At 39.3% G+C, this 25484-nt stretch overlaps 1 protein-coding gene across 1 annotated transcript in view; it reads right to left on the bottom strand.

Moving 5' to 3' along the window:
* Positions 1-25484, bottom strand: part of gpc5a (glypican 5a) — a 193967-nt gene that overhangs the window by 162227 nt on the left and 6256 nt on the right. Inside the window, exon 2 of the mRNA XM_084715467.1 lies at positions 24622-24783. Within this exon, the coding sequence (XP_084571593.1) occupies positions 24622-24783 (162 nt within the window). The remainder of the gene's footprint in view (positions 1-24621; positions 24784-25484) is intronic.

Genomic DNA, 25484 nt, shown 5'->3' with positions numbered 1-25484 from the left:
GTGTGTGTGTCTGTATTCACAGACTAGTCACTGAGTAAAAGGATCAGAAATAAGGAAATGGATAAGAAATAAGATGAGTCTTTGTAGCTGGAGATCCTTTTAAAAAAGACAAAACACTTAAAGCTCCTGCTCTCTCTCTGTCTCTCTCTCTCTCTCTCACACACACACACACTCACAGAATAAGCAGAAACGTAACACACACTTTACTGCAATGCATCCCTAACTGTGCAGAACAGATCAATATCAGCGACTCTGTTTGAAGCTTCCCATGTTTCCAGGTTTTCGAGCACTCAAATGCCACCAGGCGACCTCAGCTGAGCTGTTGAGCAACGCCAAGATGGCTTTTATTAATGTGATTCATCCTCTGTGAATGGCTGCGACCACAACAGAGCAGCCCAGTGACATCTGATAGGCTGCAGAAAAGGCCATTCTCCATCTAGAGAGGATGAGTCAGTGGCTCTGTGGGTTCAGCTCATCCCAGAGCAAAAGACACACAATGAAAGTCAATGACTGCAGGGTGGCACACACAGTGCAAGTCAACACAGAACTATGTCTTCATTGTGGCTTATTAGTGGATGAAACATGCGCTTGCACGCTTTGTTGTTACAGGATGAACTTTGATGACAATGTTTTCTGCACAAATGTTTGTGGTGACTAAAAAAATAGCAACCGTCTGTTACCGAGTGTTGCTCTATCATACATCTTTTTCAGTTTTACAGAGACATACACCACTGACCATGTAATGCATGTTTCTTGGAATAATTTGATCGAGTCTAGTTTTTTGCTCCCATCCATTTTAATACAGCCACACTGGAGACACCCTTCGTTATATTTCCTTAGTTTTGTTTTTTGTTTTTCATCAACTTCACTGGTTGCTGTAGTAACTGGCTGTTTTAAAAGTCCATCTTACCGATGTCTGACTGATTGCCTTCACACCAGAGCCATGGAGAGAAGAGCTGCTATGGGTGACATGTGGATGACAAGTGTCTGACTGCAGCGAGGAGGATTTACATGTATTTATTTAAAAAGTTATAGTTTGTTAGATTAGAATGTCGTATGTTACCTATTTTAGATTTAAAATAGAATACAATTATCTGATTATTCAGATTCATTCATTTTTTAAATTCTAAATGCCACAGAACCTTGTACCCTTATTTGAGACTACCCAACTGTTTTCCTACCCAGTGTAATATCTTGGTCATTTCCCAGGAAGAATTTTGTAATTTGAAATTAATTATAAGGAAAATATGAATTTCACTGACAAACCAAACCAAATGAATGTTTATTATTGTTTTTTTTCTTCATATTTGTTGAATTTTGTGCTTGTCTGACACATTTTTTGCATGTCCTGCATGCTGAGCATTGAACAAACAGAATCTCTAAGTTAAGCTTACAATTAACAAATTAATTGATTGGAGGTGTACGATTTGAACACAGGCTCTGTTTTATCTAAAAATTTGTCTGGGAAACTCCTTGGAAATTATGAGGAAACACCTAAGAAATTACAGGCCCATAAACTGTGTAACCACATGCACTGCAAACCTTTTACAAAAGCACTCACATCCAACTGCAATAAATAATAGTCGTGTAAACAGAAGTATATGTCAAAAAAAGGAAAATCAGGTTTTTACACTAGGTAATACCCCCTTGAACATTTATTACAGAACCACCACTAAACCTCTGAAATATATCATAACTAAATCATCAGGTGAAGAAACATCCTCACACTTTTAGTGTGTGTATACATGTGCATATATGGTGGATTTTTTGTGGACTTTATTGTGTGTTTTCACTATGAATTATATGTTTTTCTTATGGGCTTGGCAGGTTTTTCTCCGCACTTTACAGCATGTGACTTTTTTTTACCTAGAGTGCTCACAATTTCAGGTATTTCTTTTTGGGTTTACCATTTTTGAAACTGCATGACTTGTCAGGTGATTTCTTAGAAAGGTACTTGTAAAGTCTGTCTCTAAATTAGTTTCCTATCTGAAGAAGAGCTTGTTGCATGGTGCTATATTCAGAACTCATGGGGGCTTTATCTAGTGTTCGGTCTATTTTTTCCACATGCACTTCTAGCTGATTATGTCCACCAAGTTTCTCTGATGAGCCATTTAATTTGGTCGATCAAGACATTACTTTCACTCTGCCTCAGCACACATTCCTGTAAATGTGTGCTTTAGATTTACCAGGTACTAAATTGGGTCTATTTTAAAACCTGAGTTGCCTTCCTCTCAGGCTGAAAACTGGAAGCTGGTCTGCTCTGACTGAGTTATGCTAACAAACTAACACACTCACTCTTAAGCTGCTGGATATACAACGTAAAAATAAACCTGCCTGTAATCTCTGCGAGAGGCAGCAGTACACGTTTACACCGTTAAAGCACTGATTCACTAAAATCCACTGAATGCAGCACTGTCAGGCTTTTGATAAGAGTTTTAAATAATCTTATTTTAGCCTTTCTGGCATGACGAATTTTCACACACAAGCATGTTAGTTTGTGAGTTACGTTATCACACGACACGACACAGAGCTTTCCAGGGTTTGAGCTGAGTACGTGTCTGACAACGTGTCTGCTCAGAAAGCAAATGAGTGTACGAAAAGACAGAAAAGTGACAAGAAAACAGATAAGGCAAGTGAATCAGACTTTACATCAAGACAGCATCATCATACACACAAATAAACAACTTGGCAGAGTGTCCTGATTTAGCAGCAGATTGAGCTGAAGCACAAAGTGTTATTCAGTGTGCGTGAGTGAGCTCAGTGTACCTGTAACCTGCTCTGATCTACAAACAAACCACAGAGTGAAACTGGGCCTTTCATGTACGTGTGTGTGTTTGTGTGTGTGTGTTAGGGCATGTGTGAGCATGTTTGGATGAGGAGGAGGGAGGGAAATACATGAAGAGGGAAAGACCATATCAAACTGTCCCATCTCTAAATGTTTCTCCATGTAAGACCGTCTGTCTGGAAACAACGGCTCCGACTGACCAGTCTGACCTGCAGATGGCAGAGAAAAAAAAGGTTCCTGAGAGAAGTGAAAAAGCCCCGGGATGTTTTCTTTTTCCTTCCGTCTTCAGTTCCCATAAAGGGGTCATTGTTTTAAAACTGAAAACAGTCGACCGCTCAGAGGTGTTACAGAAGTGTGTTCTGGCTCAGAGGAGGATGGAGGAGAGGAGGGGGGTGAGACGTGATTTATTTATTTAAAACTGTCGAGGAGAGGAGAGGAGAGGAAAGGAAAGGAAAGGAAAGGAAAGGAAAGGAGAAAAGTAGAGGATAGGAAAGTAACAGAGGAGATGAGAGTAAGGAAAGGAGATGAAAGGAAAGGAAAGGAAAGGAAAGGAAAGGAAAGGAAAGGAAAGGAGGGGAGACAAGGAAAGGAAAGGAGGGGAGACAAGGAAAGGAAAGGAGAAAAGTAGAGGATAGGAAAGTAACAGAGGAGATGAGAGTAAGGAAAGGAGATGAAAGGAAAGGAAAGGAAAGGAGGGGAGACAAGGAAAGGAAAGGAGAAAAGTAGAGGATAGGAAAGTAACAGAGGAGATTAATGAAAGGAGAGGAAAGGAAAGAAAAGGAAAGGAAAGAGTGAAGAGGAGGAAAGGAGGGGAGACAAGGGGAGGAAAGGGGAGGAAAGGAGAAAAGTGAAGTAAGTGAAGGTAAAGTAAAGTAAGGAAAGGAAAGGTAATGTAAGGTAAGGTAAGGAAAGGAAAGCATAAAGGAGGAGAAAGTGAAGGAAAGGAAAAAAGGAACGAGGGTAGGAAACGACAAAAAAATCAATAAGAGGAGAGATAAAGACAATAAAAGAAAAGAAAAGAAAAGAAAAGAAAAGAAAAGAAAAGAAAAGAAAAGAAAAGACTGAAAAGCAGGGGAGACAATGAAAAGAGAAAGGTAGAGGTAAGGAAAGGAATAGAGGACAGGAGACAAGAGTAAGGAAAGAAAGGAAGGAAAGGAGATGAAAGGAAAGGAAAACAAAGGATGAAGAAGAAAAGAAAAGAAAAAAGGGGAGGAGAGGCAAGGAAAGGCCATGACAGAAAAGCAAAAGAGCACAGAGCAGAAGAAAGGAAAGGAAAGAATGAATGAGGGGAGGAAATGAACTTAAAGAAATAATAGATAAGAGTAGAGGTAACGAAAGGAAAGGAAATGAGAAAAGGAGGGATGAAAGGAGGCGAGGAGAGGAGAGAAGCAGCACATTACGACCGTAAGTCATTTTAATCTATTTTGCCTGGAGTCAGGCTCAGCTTACCATCATCTCTTATCTCTGTGTACTTCCTCCTCCACATCAATAAACACGCTCCTCCCTACATACATTAACAGCTGGCTAACACATATTTAGCCGGAGCAAATTCAGCCCCACTGTCACAAATTTGACAACACCCACCTGAGCTACAATAAAGGACACTCCCTCTGTCTCTCTCTCTCTGTCTGTCTGTCCATGCTTGTCCCTTTTTCCTCTCCATCTCTGCCCGTTTCTCTGCTGGTGCCGCTCTCCTCCCCCCAGAAGGCTTAAAAGTCAATATTTGAGGATCTGTTGCAGCTCTTGAGCACTTCAAAGAGCGCAGAGCTCGGCTGTGAACATAGCCTTTAATATGCCGTTCAGGAAAAGAAGCAGAGAAGGTCAATAAAGTGGGGCACAAGTGCTTCTTGTAGGGAAGTGTGTGAGTGTGTGTGCATGTGTGTGTCATATGTATAGGTCAAATAACCTTTCATACGTGCTGCACATGCAGAAACACAGGTAAGGTTTAGAAGACAGCGACTCGTAAAGAACTCTCAGAGAACTCACACACACACACACACACAGGAACCCAGACAGAACGAGAGCGAGCCGAGCTGCCACGGTTTTAAGAGCCGGAGTGAAAATAATAATATCATAATAAAGCTTTCATTAGCTTTCAAAGGTGGCTCTGTGTGAGGCTGTTGAGGGTTTCCTGTGGCTAGCCTGAGGGAGCTGTTAGATGCCGGCAAAGGAGCCAACGAGGCTGTCATAAGTCTGAATAGAGGGCCTAATGCGCACAGCACGCCAGTGATTACTCTATTGAACTGGATAATTACATTAGATTTGTAAAAAAAGATGATATGGAACATTAGGTTCAAGGGTCTGAAAGTGGTAAGCTGGGTAATTTCACCTCGTTGACTGGCCTACAAAAGAGCAGCCATTATGTTTATTGATGAACTTCTAATTAAAATAACCCTGAACTAAGCATCTGACCTGTACAAATGCACACTGGTGCCCTGGCATTCAAAACTTAATCGTTAAAAGGTAGTAGACAAGTCTGACAGGGAAGTTGGTGACAACGATTAACAGTAAATTTATATCCGGGCAACTGTCAAAACCTGTCACATGACATCCATGGGTTATTATCAGTGAGATAAAGCCGTCTGGGCAAATGTTAATATTGCTTCTTGCTCACTGCTTATCAGCTCTTGTTAGCTCCTGAAAACACAGTAATCAGAGGCAAGATATTATAAGTTAAATATTATGAAATCCTCCAGTTCAGAAGAAGTTTTAGATTTTGCAGAGCATGCGTGAATATATAGAGCCTTCTGTAGTACGTGCATTCTTTTACGTATTTCTATTTTATGTTTTCTTTACTTGATTTACTATTTTCATTAATTGCCACAACAATAGACTAGTTTATTATTATTAATGTCATTAATATTTTGCTTGTATATTTAAAATTGATGTATCATAACTATGTTTATAATCAATCTTTCTATTAGAAGTATATTGTGTGTATCTGTAGATGTGTGCATCTTTCCTTTTCCTATCTTTTGAATGTATTTTTCATAGACAGTTGGTTCTTTTTACAAATTTTATGTATTGCATTTGAATTATAAAGCGAGCATCTTTCCGTAAGCACAACTTTACAAGAGAGGTTGCAGCTTTTAAGCTCTAATTATGTAAAACTAAACTTAATTTACTATTTAATTAAATTTAATTTTGCAGTAGCAGATGGAAGCATCTTTCTTTCATCTCTCTGTTGCCTTAATAGTATTAATAAACTTTATTTAGACAGTGACTTTCAAACACCAAATGCAGCTCAAAGCACTGAACCCTGGTACTATGTGACAGATGGAAATCAGGAATCAAACCTTTTATTGGGAAGAAAACACAGAAAAACAACTTTCTGACAAGCTATATGGTGCAAAAAATAAAAAAAACTGTATGTGAGCATTTTTAGCGTGTCAGAAACTTGGGATGAAAGCAACATTAATTCATGAAGCACAAACTATTTAAACAAACAGAATAAGAAAACAATAAGGCTGTCGCTTGTAACAGTTGTCTGTGTCTGGCTGCTCTTAATCAAATGGCTCCACCAGGATAAACAATGCCAAACAGGGCTCAATTACTGCTATTTCAAGATTAAAGCAGACCAAACCAAACCACGTGAAAATAAATAAAATCACTTTATTGTTTGCTGCAGTTTCTGGAGTTTACATGCAGTTTTCAATGAGCCTGAGAGCAGTGGCTGAGCTTATTTAAAAGTATCTTGTATTGTATAGAAAAACACATCTTCATCTTACATCATCTTATATACATACATCTTCATGAATGTAAAAAGACGAGCATAACTGTCCAGTTAATCCCATCAGAACCAGCTGGAGAAAACAGATACTTCCAAAGAATAAATCAGAGTCAAACAGTCTTATCAGCAATTACTGAAGCGGCCATCAGACACTGGACTCCCAGCAGTAAAAACAACATCCATTTGTCACTCATGCCAGGATACTAGTGATAAGCAGCACAATTATGCCATTATATCTGCCATGTAGGGGAGAAGGACAGGATGAGGAGGGGAGGAGAGGGAGCAGACAGTAGGTTTGGTGTGTTACTGTGTGTTGCCGTGTTTAGGATTTCATCGCCCAGATGACTATGGACTAATCCCTGGAGACTCCTTCCTTACTCAGGAAATACTTCCTTCCGTCAGACTGACAGAAGAAGTGATTTCTCTTCTCCAAACAACTACAGTGAAACAGAGATGAACAATCCTAAGAAACATGCCAAGAGTCTCAGAGTGAGCTGAAAAAAAGAGACATTGATGTTTTCATAAAACCTGCAGTGTGCACTGTAAAAAATAAATATCTAAAAATATGAATAAAATAAACCTTCTGGGCACTCTTAGATTTTTAAGTTGAATGAATCTCAAAAGTTGAGGTAATTCTGTGATTGTTCAAAACAAATAAACTTTTTCAGTCAAATAAACTTCAGTTCATTTCACTTCAATTCAGTTGCACCAACAATTTTTCAGTCACACTGAACACGATTTCCTATAAAAGTCTGACCTGCCAATTCTAATAATCTTTCTAAGAACTATAATTTCTAATATATACAATGATTTTTATAATTTTTCTTTTATGGGAAATTAAATATCATGTTCATAATACAATACTGACTAATAAAAAAAATTACACTTTCTGCAAAAGTGCTCTAGGTTATGTCCTCTCCCTCTCTTCTTTCTCTGATGGCGGGGTCAGACTTCAGGTTCAGATTTGAGGACACAGTATCAATTCATGTAGGATGGATTCTTTGCTTGTTTTGAAGAATAAATTTACAGTATTATTCCACCAGAAGACGGAGTGCCACCTTTTTTCCAAGGTTTCAAGACTTCCTGGATCTTGTTGTCTTTTTATGTTAAAAGACTTCAGGTTAGAAGAACTCATATTTATAAGCAATTGACGTCTTTCCTATTGCCAGATGAGTTTGCCTCTCTGTCTTTTTTTTCTGATGTACGTTGACTCCAGGAGAGCAGAGAGAAAGGGGTTTTTAAAAATCTGTGTGTTCAGCTCTCAGTACTTTTTTGGCTTCTGACTGAATCTCTGTGATTTGAAGTTTAGTTTCTCTCCTGTTCGCTGTTTGTACATTCAGGTACTTTATTTTACTGCTTCATGCTCACTTTCAGCTGATAGGAGTCAGGTTAAGTTGCTGCCAATGAAAACAATATTTCCTGATTTTGCAGCTTCATAATAAAACGCTGCCTATAAAGCTCATGAATAAAAATAATCTTCATTATGTTCTGTTTATAAAAAAAAACATACCGGACAACATAAATGCAGCTGCTGATATTATATATATTATATATATATATATATATATAGATATTATAGCCCAATATCAGGCCAATAAAAGGCCTACTGGTCAACCAATATACCAGTCGGGCTCTAATCATTAAAGGCAAAGCATGCAGGATTTTCCCTGAAAACAATGCATTGAATCATATAAAAAGAATCCCTCACAATCATCACCCACAATGCATCAGAAGTGTGTGGCAGCATCTACAATCACAGAGACCCCACCCTCCACCCATACCTTCTTACTTTCCAATTATTTGGTATCGGTATTGAATGTCCTGGAAATGAGACTCAACAGCCAATCTTCTTTCCGGAGTGTTTAGAAACACCAACCGAAAAATCCTGCATATTCTGCCTTTAAGTTAATGAGAAAAGATCAGTTGATTCCACTAAATTGCTGCGTGATTTTTACAGTGTGTTTGTGGTGAGCCATTTCCTCTTGGTGTCAGTTATGTAAAGTCATTTTTCTCAGTCAAATGTTCTGACGTACCGGAGCACAGCCTTAATTTGTGTCTGGTTTACCGTGAAGTTGGACATGTAAATTATTTAAAGAATTTTTTGGTTTAACCCGAGGGCTGCGTCCAGAAAAAGAGCCTCTTCTGGCTCTGAACCTTTCACTTAACATACCACCGAATCAAAGTTACATGGTTTGTGTGGAGAGCTGTGAGTGTCAGCTCAGTCTTTGCTGTACACTGCTAACTGCTGTAAATTTTTTAGCTGCACAGTCAGCTCTCCTGCACAAACATCACACTGGAATATTACCCTGCTGCTCTCCACGCAGCTCGACACTATGTAAATCTCTAAAAGGAAAAAAACTGTGTAAATCTGTCATAAAGACACAGTTCCTGTTTAGCAGCATGCTGTATCATCTAATCTAGAAAATGGCCCTAAGACAACAGCCAGCAGCCATAAATCTCCATTTCAAACGGGCACACAGGAGACAAACAATGTAAAGTGCTGACTGGTGTGTGTATTTTTAGGGCTCATCTCTATGCAGTGAGTGGCTGCAGTGGAGTGTGTGTAGAATTTGTGCTTGTGTGTGTGTGTGTTTGAAAGAGACGGAGACAAAGTGTAAGACAGAGAAAGTCAGTGTCTATTCATGTTGGCAAGTGTGTGTGACTGCTGATGTTCACCTCTGGGACACAGCAGGATTTGAGGAAATGTGTCAACTGAACTGCATCTCTCTCTCTCACACACACACACACACACACACACACACACACACACACACACACACACACACACACACACACACACACACACACACACACACACAGACACACACTCGCAGAATGATGGAGAGTCAGCAATTAGCTTCATGTCTGACACCATAAAAGCTCTCAAGGGTTTCTCGGGGAATGTCAGAGGAGGATGCTGGGCATTAAAAAGTTATTTATGGAAAAAGACAATGAAAAACTGCAATTAGCACGCCTTAGGTTTCTGTGGTTCACAAGACTCAAATTAAATTAAAACAACAATCTGAAAGAGAGGAATGTGACAGCTACGTGCTCCAGCACAGAAACGGGTCGTAAATGAAAGCATGTTTGCATAAAGGACAAGCCATTAAAGAAACTGTGAGACGTTTTGGGAAATGCAGTTATTTGTTTTCTGGCAGAGAGTTACACAAGAAGATCGATACCACTCTGTCTGTCTGTTGAATATGAAGCTACAGACAGTGACTGTTAAGGTTAGCATGACTGGAAACAGCTACACTGGCTCAGCGCAAGGAAACAAAATCAACCTACCTGCACCTCTAAAGCTCACTTATTACCACACTATGTTGTGAATATTTAATCTGTACAAAATAAAAACTAAAGAACAAACACCATTTTATGGATATGTGCCAGAGGTGGGACCAAATACCTGCTTTGCAAGTCACAGATTCAGCTAAATCTCAAGTTTTTGTTCTCAAGTTCCAAGTTAAGACACGCAAGTCCTGATCTTCTGAGTTTTAAGTTTAGTTAAAAATGCACTCTTCATCAAATGTAACGCAATTTTAACAACAGAGACTTGACTGTAAATTCAAATGTCAAACAAAATTTCCTGTACCAGTGAAGTGAAGTTTAAGTCTCAGAGAAGTCATGAGTCTGTATTAAAGTCCAAGTCAAGTTGCAAGTCGAGTCTAAAGTCATTAAGTTTATGACTTGAGTCCAAGTCATGTGACTTGAGTCCATATCTCTGGTATGTGCCAGACGTTCAGCGTTTACAAGTTAGTTTTGTGTGAGACCACTCAATGAACTTTATCTCTCATCTTGCACAATATACATCACAAACATCTCACATTTCATCTCGTTCTTCTTGAGCAAGAAAAAACTGTTAAAAGAGGTGAAGTCTGGCCATGTTGGGAGTTACAGCTACGCAAAAGCAGACTTAGGAGACTTCCTTAAGAGCAAGCATGTGGAACCAGCTCAGTGTTTTTTTGTTTTGTTTTTCTGATTATGTCTGTGGGCATTTTTGCTTTTATTACATAGGACAGGTGAAGGCTTGACAGGAAAGCAGGGAGAAAGACGAGGGATGGCGTGCACCAAAGGACAGCAGGCTGCCTCAATAGATGGTGTGCACGCTCTACAAAGTGAGCTTTACCGGAGCCCCTGCTCTACAAAGTTATGACGTCACTGTCTTAACTATCACTGTCACAAATTTTGGGTGTGTATTTTCGCAGGCTTTACAGTTCAACTATGACTTTCTTTGACTTCCAAAAGTATCCTTTAAATTTACATCATATGTCGCCATTAAATACTGCACATATTTTTTTTTTTTCAGAAAACAAGGTCCCATCGTGGTCCACCAGCAGGGGAGACACTTTGGCTAAGTATTTCTTGGCGCGAAACAGTTGCCAAGCAACTAGCAAAGAATCCAGGGGGTCACTGCTTCTAGAAAAGAAACAGTCCAGCAAATGGTCACCTGAAGATGGCAAGCTGTCATTTTTATACTTTGGTTTTTGCAAAAATTACACAAAAAGATATACTGTGTCATTAAGTGAACATCAGTGGTGCTAATAGGTGAATACTGTTACCTTTGATAGAGTCAGGCTTCCTGTCACTGTGCTCAGCTAAGCTAACAGGCAGCTGGTTATAGCTTCATATTTCAGCTGTGAGAGTGGTATCAGTTTTCTCATCCAACTCTCTGCCAGGAAACATAAATGAATATACCCAAAAAATGTGGAATAACTCCTGTACATACAGAGAATGGTAACAAGAGTAAAAAAAAGCACTACGCTAACCAGCATGTCTGACAGATGAGCTGCAACAGGAGACGGAGGGAAAACAGCCGTGGCTCCTCAGACCACGTTGTTTCTTTGCAGCAGCCCAAACGCCTGGATTGTTGAGGGGTATTGACTCTGAATAATCCTGCTTCCCTTTAAATCCTCATCCTCTGACTTCAAACACTGTGCAAAGACTTTCAATAGAATCTGGCATCCTCCCAACTTTCTCTCCGTCAGTCGCTCATTCTTCTTCTTCGCATTCTTTTTCACTCTCTGTCCTCCCCTGGATCAACTGTCCAGCCTTGAATCACAAAGCCAAGCCCAAATTCTGTGGAAATCTCGAGGAGAGGCCCCTGCAATGGCTGGCATACACGCACACACACACACACACACATATACACACACAGACCCACAGTCCTCTTGTAGGAGTGACAACAAAGAAGGCACGGCTGTAGACCCGGTGGACAAAGAGTCTGATAAATGAAAGGTCCCACACAAAGGAACAGAGAGCAGGTTAGAGAGGATTTGAAGCCCAGCTGTGAGAGTCAACCAATGAAATCTTGAAATAAATATAACCACCACTCAGTATATTCAATTCATGCAACTATTCATCTCACAAGGCCTGCATTGTTGCCATCAGTGGTCTCAAATTCAACCTTCCCATTTTTCATTTCCCACGCAAACAAGAAACTCTCATAGCTTTTTGCGGGAAAAAATAAGAGTATTTTTTGTTGAAGGACTAATGGTTTGCTAGTGTTGGACATGCAAGACTGAGAGTCCACAGCCCCGTACTACAGCGCAGGGGTGCTTTGAGGTAAACACTAACATGCTAACAATAATAGGCTAACATGCTGATGTTTAGCAGGTACAACTTTTAACAGGGTTAGTTTAGCATGTTAGTATGCTAACATTTGCAAATTAGCAATAGTGTTGTGCAGGTATTTGGTCAGAAACCAAAGTACTCAGTAGGTATGTTTACATGGACAATATTTCTTAAATCCGATTTAAATAATTCTGATTAGAAATTCCAACTTAATTGTTTACATGGACGCTAAGTAAAGTGATTGTTTAAACATGTTTAAATGCCCCACTGCATTAATAAGAAAGTTACAACTTTTTTTAACATGTGCACACTGGTTCTGCCCGCTGTGAGACATCTGAGCTACCAGAAATATAGAGGAAGAAGAAGAGGTTCCAGTTTGCCAACAGCCAGTGTGTTTCCGCCCAGTAATTTTCAAGATGGACCCACGTCGTATCCCGGGAACATTATGAGAGCTTCTTAAGGTTTTTAACAGAAAAGTTGGATCTGCTACTGACCAGTTCTCTTTTGCTACCGTCCAACCAGATAGAAACAATGAGATTAAGCATTTACATGGTTATTATTTCCCTTTTGAACAGACTGTCACAGGTTTACACCACCCGCCAAAATCTAACTGAACACTCCCTCTGATTGGGCTGCATCGGATCAGTCTCTTCTGATTATTCATCAAATATTAGGGTCCATGTAAACAAATACCTCAGTAGCTTTTTTCAGAAGTGAATTATTTCCAGTCATGTAGATTAGGTGGTTAATTACAAACTATACATGTTCACTGTATGTGCCACAGCATTTTGGCCAAAAGCTGTCATTCAACAACAATTATTTGATTAAACCTAGTTGTCTGATGAATACTGTGAATTTCCCTTGAAATTTAGCCCTTTCCTGATTCCACCTCAACAACTGCTCCCTATCCTCACCTTAAAACACGTCCTCCAGCTTCCCAAGTGAGTCTGCCCTAGTCCCTACATCAAACACACCCACAGTTTACTCAGTGTCAGTTCAGCAGTAGCTCTGCGTAACCATATGAGATTCTAGACTCAGATTGTGATGATTTCCCATGATGTGGTTTGGATGTAGTTGATGTACACAATTTAGCACTCAGTCTCAAAGTTTAAGGGATCACCAAAGTTATTTCATTTCATCCTGAAGAGGACAAGAATGTTTGTTCCAACTTTTACAGCAATCCATTCGCACACTGTTAAGACACTTCAATCAAAACCACAAATGTCAACCTTATAGTGGCTCTAGAGGAAAAGTCAGCGGATCAACAAAGTCTTTCATCATCTAGGGGCCATATACATCTGTATTAAGTTTTGAGCCAGCCCATCCAGTAGATACTGAGATATTTCACAGAGCAAGTGAAAAAATTGAGCTGCTGGTGGCACGATCACCAAAGTCAGTTAAATCATTCCTCTGGGCCTTACAGATTTCTGTACGAAATTTCAGGGCAATCTATCCCACAGTTGTTGAGATATTTCAGTCTGGACCAAAATGGTAAACTGACCAAATGACAGACAGACATTTCCATCCCTATACAACCATGCTGCTGGTGTGGCTTAAAAAAGCTTCAAATATCTAGAAATATGTCATAAAGATGGTATTCTGGGTATTGCCTCAAGTTGCTTTATAGAGGAACTACAACTATTGTTTTACAGCATCTGTATGTTTACTATGCTTATCCCACACCTCTTTTACTGTAGTATCAGGTGTTTTTATAACTAGTAAGATACTTTATGACATGATAAAAGAAGAAGCAGCCTCTATGTGAGACAGCCTGGTGTTGAGGGGAATTTAACATGAGGAATGTTCATTTTCAAGACAAAAGATCCTAAAATGCAGAGTCCTATAAAAAGCTGCATATTTTCCCTGACTGAGGCGAGCAGCCAATTTGTGACCAACATAGAAACTTTACTGGAAGAGAACACTGTGTTACTGTAGTCAGTGATGCAGTGCTGCTCAGGCCTGGTCACAGCACAATATCTGTCCTTGGTAAGAAATTACTGTTTTGAACGTGAAATTCTCGGAGAAATGTGGACTGCAAAGGAGCAGTTAGGTAAGTGTTGTGGCTGCTGCAGCGCCGCTTTTAGAACAACTTTGTGCACGAAATCCCTTGGAGGGCAGCCTGGTAATCACACTGCAATATTAAAGTAAACAGAAGAAGTGTGTTTATCCACAGTTCAGACTTCTGAAGCAACTCGTCAACAGAGGAAATTAGTGAAATGAGGCAATTCAAAATAACTTTTACATCATTGATACTCAGGCCAGAGCTTGCAACGTGCACATTACACAAAGTGCCATTTAATTTAAAGGAATCCACCAGATATTTTACGTGTAAATATCAACCAACAAACAATTAATCAATTATGAATCAGTTATTAAATGAACTGCCAACTGTTTTGATTACTGATTAACTGGTTTGAGTAAAAACAGTCTAAATTCTCTGATTTCAGCTTCTTAAAAGTGAATATTGTCTGGCATCTTTACTCCTCTGTGACTGTCAACTGAACTGTGGACAAAAACAAGATATTTGGGACACACCACTTAACATTTTTCACCCTTTTCCAGATAGAAAACAGACCGATTTTAGGAAACAAACAACTAATCAAGAAAATATTAGACAAATAAATCAATAATGAAAATAAGTGTTAGTTGCACATCTACTTAAGTTATGCAACTAGATGACATCGCCATTGTAAACCAGATGATCTTTATCTTAAGTTCTCAATAACAGATTGTGGAGAGCCATCTCAAACTACAATCATTGCACAGATTTCAGTAACTCACACTCTAATGTTGCCTACTTGACAAAATAGATAAAATTGGATATAAAAAACTAAGTTTTGTTTGGATGTTTTGTTTTTCCAACACTAGCAAGAGCTTGCTTGTATTTAAGAATATACACCACATCAATTTGGACGCTTCTCTACACGGCAGGCAGATAAGACCCATAAGGATGTAGGACCAGCCTTAAAGGAGGAGTAAATGAGAAACAATTTAATTTTTAAGTTTCATTCCCACATAAGCAAGTGATGTTTTGGGTTGGATTGATTGTTGAGCCCTTTTCTGATTCTTTCTCCAGAATCACTTACCCCACCTCTAAGGCACAAACAAATTTGCTGTTGCCTGGAGCTCTGGGGTTTTGCCCAACTGGTAATACAAGCAGGACTTACAGACTGTTATCAGGCTTTGAACAACACAAAACATGTGTGAGGTAGAGCATGAGTCAAAGCACATTATATCAGGGAGTCACAGTTTGTTAATTATCAAAATAGATTCCCTTGTGACATAAATTATAAGCCAAATTAATGCTTTCAGTTAGTCTGGGAACCAAACAAATGTGTGAGCTCATGTTTCATTTGCTCTGACAGATACGTCTAGTGAGAGACTAGTGGTATAAATCACAGTGGTGTTTAATCATGATATAATATTATATCAGTTCTTAAGATAACAATATGTTATTTGCTGAATTCTCAAAGTCTGCCAAGGTACAATTTTGTTTTTGGAGCCACACTGGTAGAAAAAAATAACAGGCAGGCAGAGCAGATCAAATAAAAATCAAGATTATGTTGCTACATTGCCTATTTCTCGCCTCGAATGTTTTCAGAGACACATTTTACTGTACTGTTTGTAAAATCTCCTACTTCATAACCTTAATAAAGCATTTAAAATTGGTTTAGTAGAAAAATGCATTGTCACAGAGCTAAAAAAGATGTCTGTTTTCTAAGCTCATGAAAAATTGATGTTTTGTAGATATGGTTCGCTTGTGACATATAAGTTCTGGCACGGTCACAGTGTATAACTATACATTCCTGGGTTGCACAAAATTAGATTCCCATTTCTTTTTTGGAGTCATTTTTGCCACAGATAAAACTCCAGCTTATCTAATGTCATAAAGCCACTGACTGTGCCTCAGAAGTCAGCATATTTGGAAGTGAAAGCTGAAGTTGCTCACTGTCTTTTGCAGGATGTCTTTCCTCCTTTTCTGACTTTTCAATCAAATCAAAAATATTCTTTTACAGGATTCAAACCCAGGATGTTGTGGCGGTTATGTGGTATGGGCGTTAGCCAACTGGGTGCTTACTTCACTGCGCTTAACACAACCAACAAATTTATGCACTGAAATGGAAACTCTGCTGCAGAAACCCTTTAAAACATCATCTGTCTAATCAGCAGCAATCAAAACAACTTTACTCGCCTCCTACTGAGACCTCCTTGTTTGGCACAGAGTGAGTTGTCCTAATTTGATGGCTGATTGTGGTCTCCACTCAGTCAAGCTGTGGGGCCACTGCCACTAAACTATGTTCCTTTTTAAATTCGGAGAGCAAAAGATGGGCAGTGGATCCTTTAAAAGTTGGCAAACAGAAACACAATTAGCATTTATGAGTGCAAATGGAAAGTCCTGAGCACAACAGGCTGGCGTTCCACTTCAACGAAACCAGCACTCAGTCCTGACTCAGTCCTGCCTGTTTGATCTTACATTCATCAGCACTACTTGTGTTCCTGACAAAACAGTGGCTCACAATTAGGAGCACAGCAAATAAAAAGGCAAAGGCTGACTAACTGCGTCTGCTGGATTCCTCTGTCTCCTGTTGACTAGACCTGTTTTTTTTTTTCTTCCCAGGCTGGAGACCAAAATGAGACATCGACTGGAAGGAAGACCACAAGCCACAGAGTGTTAATGGCCACATCGGCTTCATCCCACAGACATTCAACAGACATTCAAGTAACAGTAGCATTAAATTTATAACAGTCAGGCTCAACTTGCTCATCAAGTGGTTATTGGTGAAAGCTGAAAGATGAATTATGGGATTTTAAAACATTCAGGCTGAGTCTGCATATACAGCACAAGTAGTCACTTTTTGCAAAGGAATAGGTCAACATTTTCAACATTGCGTTCTTATCAAAAGTTAGATGAAAAGACAGAAAACACTGATGCGTGCACACATGGAGCTAGATCCAGGAAATGGTTAGCTTAGCATGAAGACTAGATGCAGAAGGAAACAGCTGGCCTGGTCCTGTCCAAAGATTAATAAATACACCTACAAACATGTCAAAATTTCATTAATTAATCCACTGCACACAAACAGAAACGTAACACTGGCAGCAGCTGGGCTAGAGTCTCTGCTGTTTATATAAAATCGCTCTTCCCACTCTCTCATTTCTCCAAATGTCACACTATTCTTTTAGCATTAGATCAACCTTTTTTTTTACTTTTAGAACTGCTGGTAGGTGAATTTATGGGGCTTCTCCTGGACTGCACCGAGTCAAACCGTGTCGTGCCGATTTGCATTTCCATTACCACTTATAACAAACCGAGCTGTGCCAAGTCATGCTCAAGATGGAACATCTCCAGAGTGGAGCCAAAGCATGGCCGAACCGCCTCCAAGCAAGTTGTGGTGATGTCTCACTGACTGTGGCCAACCCATTATGACCCACTTCTCCCCTTCAAACAAGTGTGTGCAGGACAGCACAGAGTAAGCAGTTTTTTCAAAGTTTTCAGCTTTCAGTACTTTTGTAGCTTCTAACTGAATCTCTGGTTTGAAGTTTAGTCTCTCTTCTGCGTCTCTGTATTTTCAGGTATCTGCTTTATACAGTTTCATGTTCGCTTTCAGCTGCATAGGAGTCATGTTAAGTTACTGCTGAGGAAAACTGATCATTTCCTGATTTTGCGGTTTCATAATAAAAGCTTTAAAAAAATAAAATAATAGGGACATTTATTGTGATGAATTAATAGGACATGAAATGTTCATTTACTATTTTTTGTACACAACTTCAAGTGGATAGCCCTCTTGTAATGGAGATGCAAATATGCGCCCTGCTGGACTGATGTGCCAAGTCAAACCAAGTCAGCACATGTGTATGGAAAAGAAGTGCTGCAGGGTTGATATATTTTTGTGGGCTAACCCAGAAGTTAGCAATGCTCTGGTTCCCTCAACAAAAAGCCAGTGGGATTTTTCCATTGGTTTTTGGGTTATTACAGAAAATGTGGCAAAGTGATGCTTACACATTTTGTTTAGCAAGATAAATGAACACCACTTTTATGATTTCTGAGGCAGAAGCATAATCACCAGAAGTAAAACATTAACATTAGCTATAAACAAACTACATCACAGTTGCATGACTTCAACATCAGCATCACTAAGTGGCTGGTGTTTAATCTGATTAAGTTCAACGTCCCTGACATTGACAAAGTCAGTGGTCTAATTTAGCCACTTGTTATCAACCACCTTTTTTAAGATACGTAAAAGCTTTGAAATTCACAAGTGAGGTATTTACTGACATATTTTATGACATAGAACAGAACCTGAAAATCCTCTAAGCTTGTGTTTACTACAGATCTTATTTCAAGCATTTAACCAAAAACATATTCAAAAGTCCCAGTGAATTAGAGATGAGGGAACCAGGAGTGCAAAAATGTTAACTAATTTCCAGGTTTTGTAACTCATTCCTGTAGCACACGATTGTGAAACAATAGTTTTTATTTAGCTAAGCTAACTCGCTGCTGACCATACATAGAGAGACATAAGAGTGGTGTCACTTTTTTAATCTGCAAGAAAGCATGTCTCTCAAAATAAAAAAAAAAACTATTCTTTTGAGGCATCGCAAGCCAAAATGTTCAAGTCTACCAGCTTTGAATATTTCTATAGGTTCAACTGGACCATGACTGACTGCCACACCTGCAGGGACAAAGTTATAACCAATTCTTTCCCTACTTACATCATTAAAGGAAGGACACTGCTGTATATTTACAGCAGCTGCAGTATCCTTCAGTTTTGCAGTCAGCACAAAGCAACACACTGCTTTCCAAAGAGTTCCTTAATCAAAGCTTGTCCCAAAGGAGAGCGTTCCTTTGATCTGGTGATCTCAGAGCGTTTTGCTGTGATTTGAACACTCCTCCTCCTCCTCAGACACTCTCTCAGGCATCTTAACAGCTGATTCATAGTGGGTTCTGTTTCAGAGTTTTATTTGACTTCAGCCTTGCGGGGTGCTGGGATTGCACAGGTTTGTTGCCATGGATGTAAGACAAACCTGCACAGGATGAAAAAAGATCTCCCCTGAAGCCCTGCTCAGCAGGCTGCATATTTGTGCATTGTGAGGACGACGTGCAGGAACCTCACAACCGGCGAAAGAAAACATGCAATCCTGAGAGACTTACTGACAGACCAGAAGCAAGAAGGGAGAAAAAACTCAAAGGCCGTCTGCCTGACATTATGCCATCAACTCAGTCTTTATCCTTCCTATTTTTTTCTATCCCTGCTGCCCGGCTATCTCCTGACTGTGAAATGACTTGAAAGGCAGCAGTCAGGTTCATTTAAGGATGAGATATTGAAATGTTGCAGCACATTTCTCTGAAGAAAAGAGAAAACTGTAATGAACCATTACTGCAGGATGAGCTGCGCTTTGAAGCTGTACTCATAATTAACAGTTCAAGCGCTTGTTTTTGCTTATTTGTGTTACTCATTATGTTAAAGCATTGAGTTGTTTTTTTTTTCTACATAAAAGATGCCCTTGAAGATCTCTTTTAACTGTGCCCATTACAAGCACAAAAACATGAGAAAATCCCCGGGGAAAAAAACATTTTAAATAGCATTTTATTGCCTGGTGTAATTTCTCAGTGTCTCCTGAGTGTTTCAGACTGTTATCCATCTACATTCCTCTAATTTCTTCATCCCCCGCTCCCTTCAGCTGCATCATATAAAGATGCCTAATTGAAGGCTTTGCACAAAACAAATGACCACATTAGCCTGCCCCCTTTTAACTCGTCCTTCTTCCTGTCTGTGGTTGTAATGCATTATACACTCTGCTTGTTCTCTGTTGTCTCTCAAATTACAGTGCAGGCTGCCAATCATTCGGAGACTAAAACTAAGGGACTTGTTTTTCTGTACAACCCTAACCCACCTACTGTCTATTTTATGTTTGTACTCCACAAAAAATGTTTATGGTGAAGCAGAGCAGTAACACTGCTACTTGTTTAAATTTCAAGATGATCCGTAAACTTGTTGGCCCTTTTCCACTCCCATTATAATCTGAAAACACCCGAGACAAAACTCACAGTCACACAAGATGAATAACAAACAATTCACTCATATTAATTCAGCATCATTGAACACTGCCTAGATAGCAAAGACGGATTAAATGCTTGACTTGTGTTTCTTTTATGTCTGCACATGAAGAGCAAAATAGCTGTTTTTTTCCACTCTGTTAAGATCTAAGAACCTGCCAGACATTTCTGTCCCTCCGTGCTTCCCATACATATGGTGCCACAGTGTGTTTCTCCGTGTGACAAAGGCTCTTAAAACCTCTACGGCCAAATAGAACAATGCCACGTGGGTGGCTCTCTCCCTCTCTCTCTCTGGTTGTGTGTGTGTGTGTATGTGTGTACGTGCATGTGCACATGTGTGTCTGTGAGAGAGAAAGAGTAAACAGATATTGTAGACTGTGAGTTAAAAAGTCTGCATCAACATTTGAACAAGTATCACTTTTCATCAGCACAGATTTATTTCATAAGCAAGACAAACAATATCGAACAGGTGGACAAGAATTTTTTTGTTTGTATTACTTTCTTTCATGTGGAATTTATTTGGATTCATGAACATAAACCACTTTTTAATACTTAATTATGTCATTACTTACGTAACATGACCACTATAAAAACACTCTTACTCTTAGAAATCCTGAATTTTATAATTTAGAAAACAGAGTGGTGGCAATGATGCACAAATGCACAAATATTTTTCCATATGCTCTTTTCTTTGTTCCATATGTTTGCATACTTCTTCATAGGCCATAGGAACTGTGTATGGGCTGATGTTTTTACAAGTGGGTGCCTATTTTGTTCGTATCATACATGCAAACAAGCACAACTTTGTCATAGACTGCGCTTAAAACTTTGACCTTCTTGCTCATGCATCTGTTGCAGTCCATATCATGAAATTTCAAGTAAAAAGAAATAGTATGTGATCTCTCATTGCAGCTTCTGTTACCTGTTAGTGAGCCATCATTTGTCTGTGCTCTCTCTGCAGCTCACTGGGCTGTACCGAGGACTGTGGGACAGAATAGACAGAAATATCTGGCTTGCATATTGCAAAATGCGACCGGATGCAGAGGGACATCCTGGTATTTTTGTCATACTGCAATTGACATGTTATCTATTTCTGGCATACTAAATAGTATGGTGGTATGGGAACACATTCATGAATATAAACAACAATTTAAAATATTATAAATTGCTTTTTCCAATGTTTTATGAGAAAGGAAAAGCACTCAACAAGTTTATTAGACCTCATGGATACACACAATGTGTTCTGGTGGAAAAACTAATTGTAACCATAAATTTTGTTTGTTTAGAAGAAATCTCCACAGGGCATCTTCAAGGGTATTAGTCACTGAACATAAAATTGAAAGCAGCATTTTTTATGAACAAGTAATTGTCTAAGTATCTTCTCAAGAAAAAAAAACATATTAGCTCTTGCTCCAGCTTCTCATATGTAAATGTTTTCAGGGTCAGACTGGTGGTTGGGTGAAACAAGCAATCTCACAACGCCAACGTGAGCTTTGAGAAACTTTCTGAAATGTTACAGACCAAATGATAATGTAATAAATCAAGAAAATAATCATCAGATTAATGGCTAATTAAAGTAATAGATAGCTGCAGCCTTAGTTTGCACTGTAATATAATAAATCACAAAAACACCTCGGGAACACGACATAATGACTTAATAAATGTAATATCCAGAGCAGTTATGCTGCGGCTGTGACTCCAATATGAGACTTAAATTGCTGAGCGTCTGTTGCCACTTGTATTATGCAGCCTGGATGTTGGAAGCAGCCGCCAATGTTTGTTGACTGATGAGAGCCGATGTTGACAGGGAACTCTGTTTGGTTTGGCAGCAGCGCACACTGGCTGCCATTCCACAGATGAAACCATGTGAGCACTGCTCATTTTCTAAGGATTTTTTTGACTTACCCTGTCTGAACAAACCTGCCAGCTCCGAGACTGTTACAAGATCTTTAAGGAGCCGAAAGAAAAATACACCTCCAGACACTTAAGGTTAAATGCATATTAAAGGGTAATGCTGGTAATGGTCTATATTTTTCCTAATGTCAAGAAGACTATAACTGACAATGAATTTATCCTAAGCCTGAGAAAATCCTGATTTAGCTTACTCTGCTGTGCCATAGAGCTCATATGTTGACCAAAAACTATTAAAAACAGTGAGTCAGTGAGCCACACTGCTGCACTGGGCATAATATATATTTTTGTTAAAATTTTAGCTAGATAGTAAACAATATAATGTTGTTGTTTTTTTGCTTTTTAGCTACATAGCTAGCAAACAATGTCTGCTTATTTTAAGGAATACAGGGCAGTCTAAAGCTAACTTCTGAAATAGTATGATTTACATCTTCAGTTTGGTTAAGTATCACATAGGGAAGTCAAAAAAGTATTGAGAGATTAAATTTTAATGGGATTTATACACACACACACATAAAATAACACCCGTCTTATGCTTTAAATAAGACTCTTCAACTCTACAACTCCCATAGGACCGTCCACCACTTTGTTCTAAGTTAACAGTATTTTAGAGGCGGCATGCTTCATAAACTTTATCATAAATGCTGAGTATTTTAGTTCAACTTCAGAGCCTGAGTAGACACATCAAACATCTGACGACAACAACCAGGCATTGCCCCTGCAAACCGCAACTAAAACACTGTGATCATGCGAGACTCTCCTATAAATCATTTGAGTTTAGGAGGAGGATAACAGCACGTTTTTTAAACTGAGAGGCATCGTTAAAGTGAATTGGCCTAATGATATGCCTGCACATTCGAGTCATAAGCTCTGTATTTGTTGCCCACCCATTTCAGCCGTCATATGACAGCTATCAGCTAGAGTGGGAGAAACATCCCACACTGGGCAGGGAGAGCACACGTACAGAGGCGAGCTGTTGCCTGTACCGTAAGTCAACTGTCAGTTATTGTTGAGAGAAAGGATGGAAAGGAATGGAAAAAACAGTGAGAGAAAGAAGTCAAAAACAATTTTAGGGATGGACAGTGGCCTGTTTATGATGTGATAACTGCAGCCCACTGGCTGTATTACAGAAACTTAAGTCTTAAGATAAGAAGAGTCTAAGGATAGGATTTTCTACTTTGGTATTATAGAGAGGTAGGTATAACAGCAACAAATCCTAATTTACCACAGGTTAGGAAATCAGCCACTCAATCCAACATCGCTTATCAAATTTTTTCTTGTTACGTAGCAACAGATGCTTCTTTGGTCATTTCGCTGAGCTATATAAGTTAACATACTGAAACACACAGTGAAAGATCAAAAAAAAATGGAGCAAAAACAATAACGGCACTTAACTGCAAGTCATATGAGTTACATGTTTTGGTTTAAGTTAACAAACACTACTGATAGCTACTTTTAGCAAACACTACCATTACTGTTAGCTGCTGTTAGTGGGGATGCATGATACCACCATCAGGTATCGATCGAGTACTGGCCTCATGTACTCACACTCATAAAATTACTCCAATACCACTTTCCAAAAAGAAACTTCTTTAACGCAAGCAGTTAGATAAAACACCTGAAGAACCAACACAACACAGAGTTCAAGGTGTTTGCTAATGCTAGCAGTGGGAAACAGCAACAACGATTTGTTATATTTAGAAAGTGAGAAACGTGATAAAATGTTTTCTAAAGTCATTATAAGAACTGAAATGGCATTAAGTATCAGAACTCAGTATGGGCCAGGACCCTACTACCACTGTAGTAGTAGCTATCATTAGTTAGCTATCACCACAGGTGGAAAGGGGTAAAATCAGGACAGCTTAACAGTTATCCTACAGTAAAGAGAGTTTATTTAACATTTTGGGAAGCTGGGATGTTTGTGTAATATACATTTCTATCTTAAATTAGGATAGAAACACTGACGTAGGAACTGTTCATCTGTGATGGCTTTTTTCCCTAAAATAGGTCCAAACACTAATTACCATGGTTACCAAACAGTTAGGATAGGATCTGCAAGTTAGGAAGTTTTTGTAACCCGGCCCCTGGACGATAAATGTGGGTATTTGGCTTTCTTATTAGGGTACAGTATAGCTGGACACCTTGCAAAGAAAGAGAAGCTTTAAGTAAAAGCTCCAGTGGACGTCCCTGACAGTCAGTCTCCCTTACAGACAGCCTCCTCCTAAGTCTCCAACAGGAACAGCCAGCCTATCTAATCTCAAGATCAGAGTGTAGTGGTAGATCTGGAAGGAGGACAGACCCCGCTCTGTTTGCTCTGATGTGGAGCCTCACTGCCAGCACGCACACACACACACACACACGCACACACACACAAACTGACTCATCCACTGTTTTTACAGCACCCACACAAACCAGAACTCCAAAGTGTATACTCCAACTCGGAAATACACACAAACATCTACACACATACAATTATCCACATAAACATCTCATCTCAGCACACATTTCTGAAGTTTAACCTTCACAACAGTGATGCCTAAACACACACAAACAGTTAATTCTTACCTTGAAAGGCAGCCACATTACGTGAGATGAGAAACTTGAGGCTGGAGCTGGATGTCTGGACGAGGTTCTGGATGTCTCTCCGGGCCGCCACCTGGTATTTCTCCTCCATCTTCTTGGTGCAGCATGTCAGGTTCTTGGACATGCACACCTGAAGGTCTGAACCTGACAGGCATTGAGATTAAATATTATGTTTTAAAATATTATACACAGGAGGTTGGATTGAAATGGACAAAACTAAGATGCAGGGTGGTTCTGTGTGAAGAAAGTCGGTAAGACAAACTCTGTATGGGATTTGACAGCTCCAGTTTGTGCCTCTCATGTATTACCTTCACATTTCAGTAACAGAGACAAGCATTTGTTCTCTTTAAAATGTTTTAAAAAACCCAGATGGCCTTTTAATAACACTTACCTCTGTTCTGAATTTCCAGAATCCTCAAAGACTCTCGAGTTGCAACTATTTCCTCATGCAGTTAGCTGAAAATGAGCCTTTGGCCTTTTTGTTCAACACCAGAGAAATATTAAATCTGGTGTAGTCTGTTTATTTTTGGTGTCAATGGGCACAAGTTCCACCACAACCCTTAAGCATGATGTAATTCAAGTGGTCTTAGGGAGAACTAGAGTTTTGCATCTCATCTGGCTCTGCTCAGGCTTTAGAAAATTGATGCTGTGATGGTTTGGAAACTTTGGACAATCATGGCTTGGTGAGATGGTTGATTGTCAAGCCTCATCCCCAAAACGCATGTATATGACGACCTGGGAATGAAACCTAACAGTCATTTATCATTCTCCAGAATCCCTTCTGCACCTTTAACACAATGTTGTTAGAAAATACAAATAATATAAAGTAACATCAGTATAGACAA

This window comes from Lutjanus erythropterus, chromosome 1, assembly GCF_056507025.1.
Source record: "Lutjanus erythropterus isolate fLutEry1 chromosome 1, fLutEry1.hap2, whole genome shotgun sequence".
Lineage (NCBI taxonomy): Eukaryota > Metazoa > Chordata > Actinopteri > Lutjaniformes > Lutjanidae > Lutjanus > Lutjanus erythropterus.
Note: the sequence above shows the minus strand (reverse complement) of the source record. Positions and strands in the feature narration are given on the sequence as shown.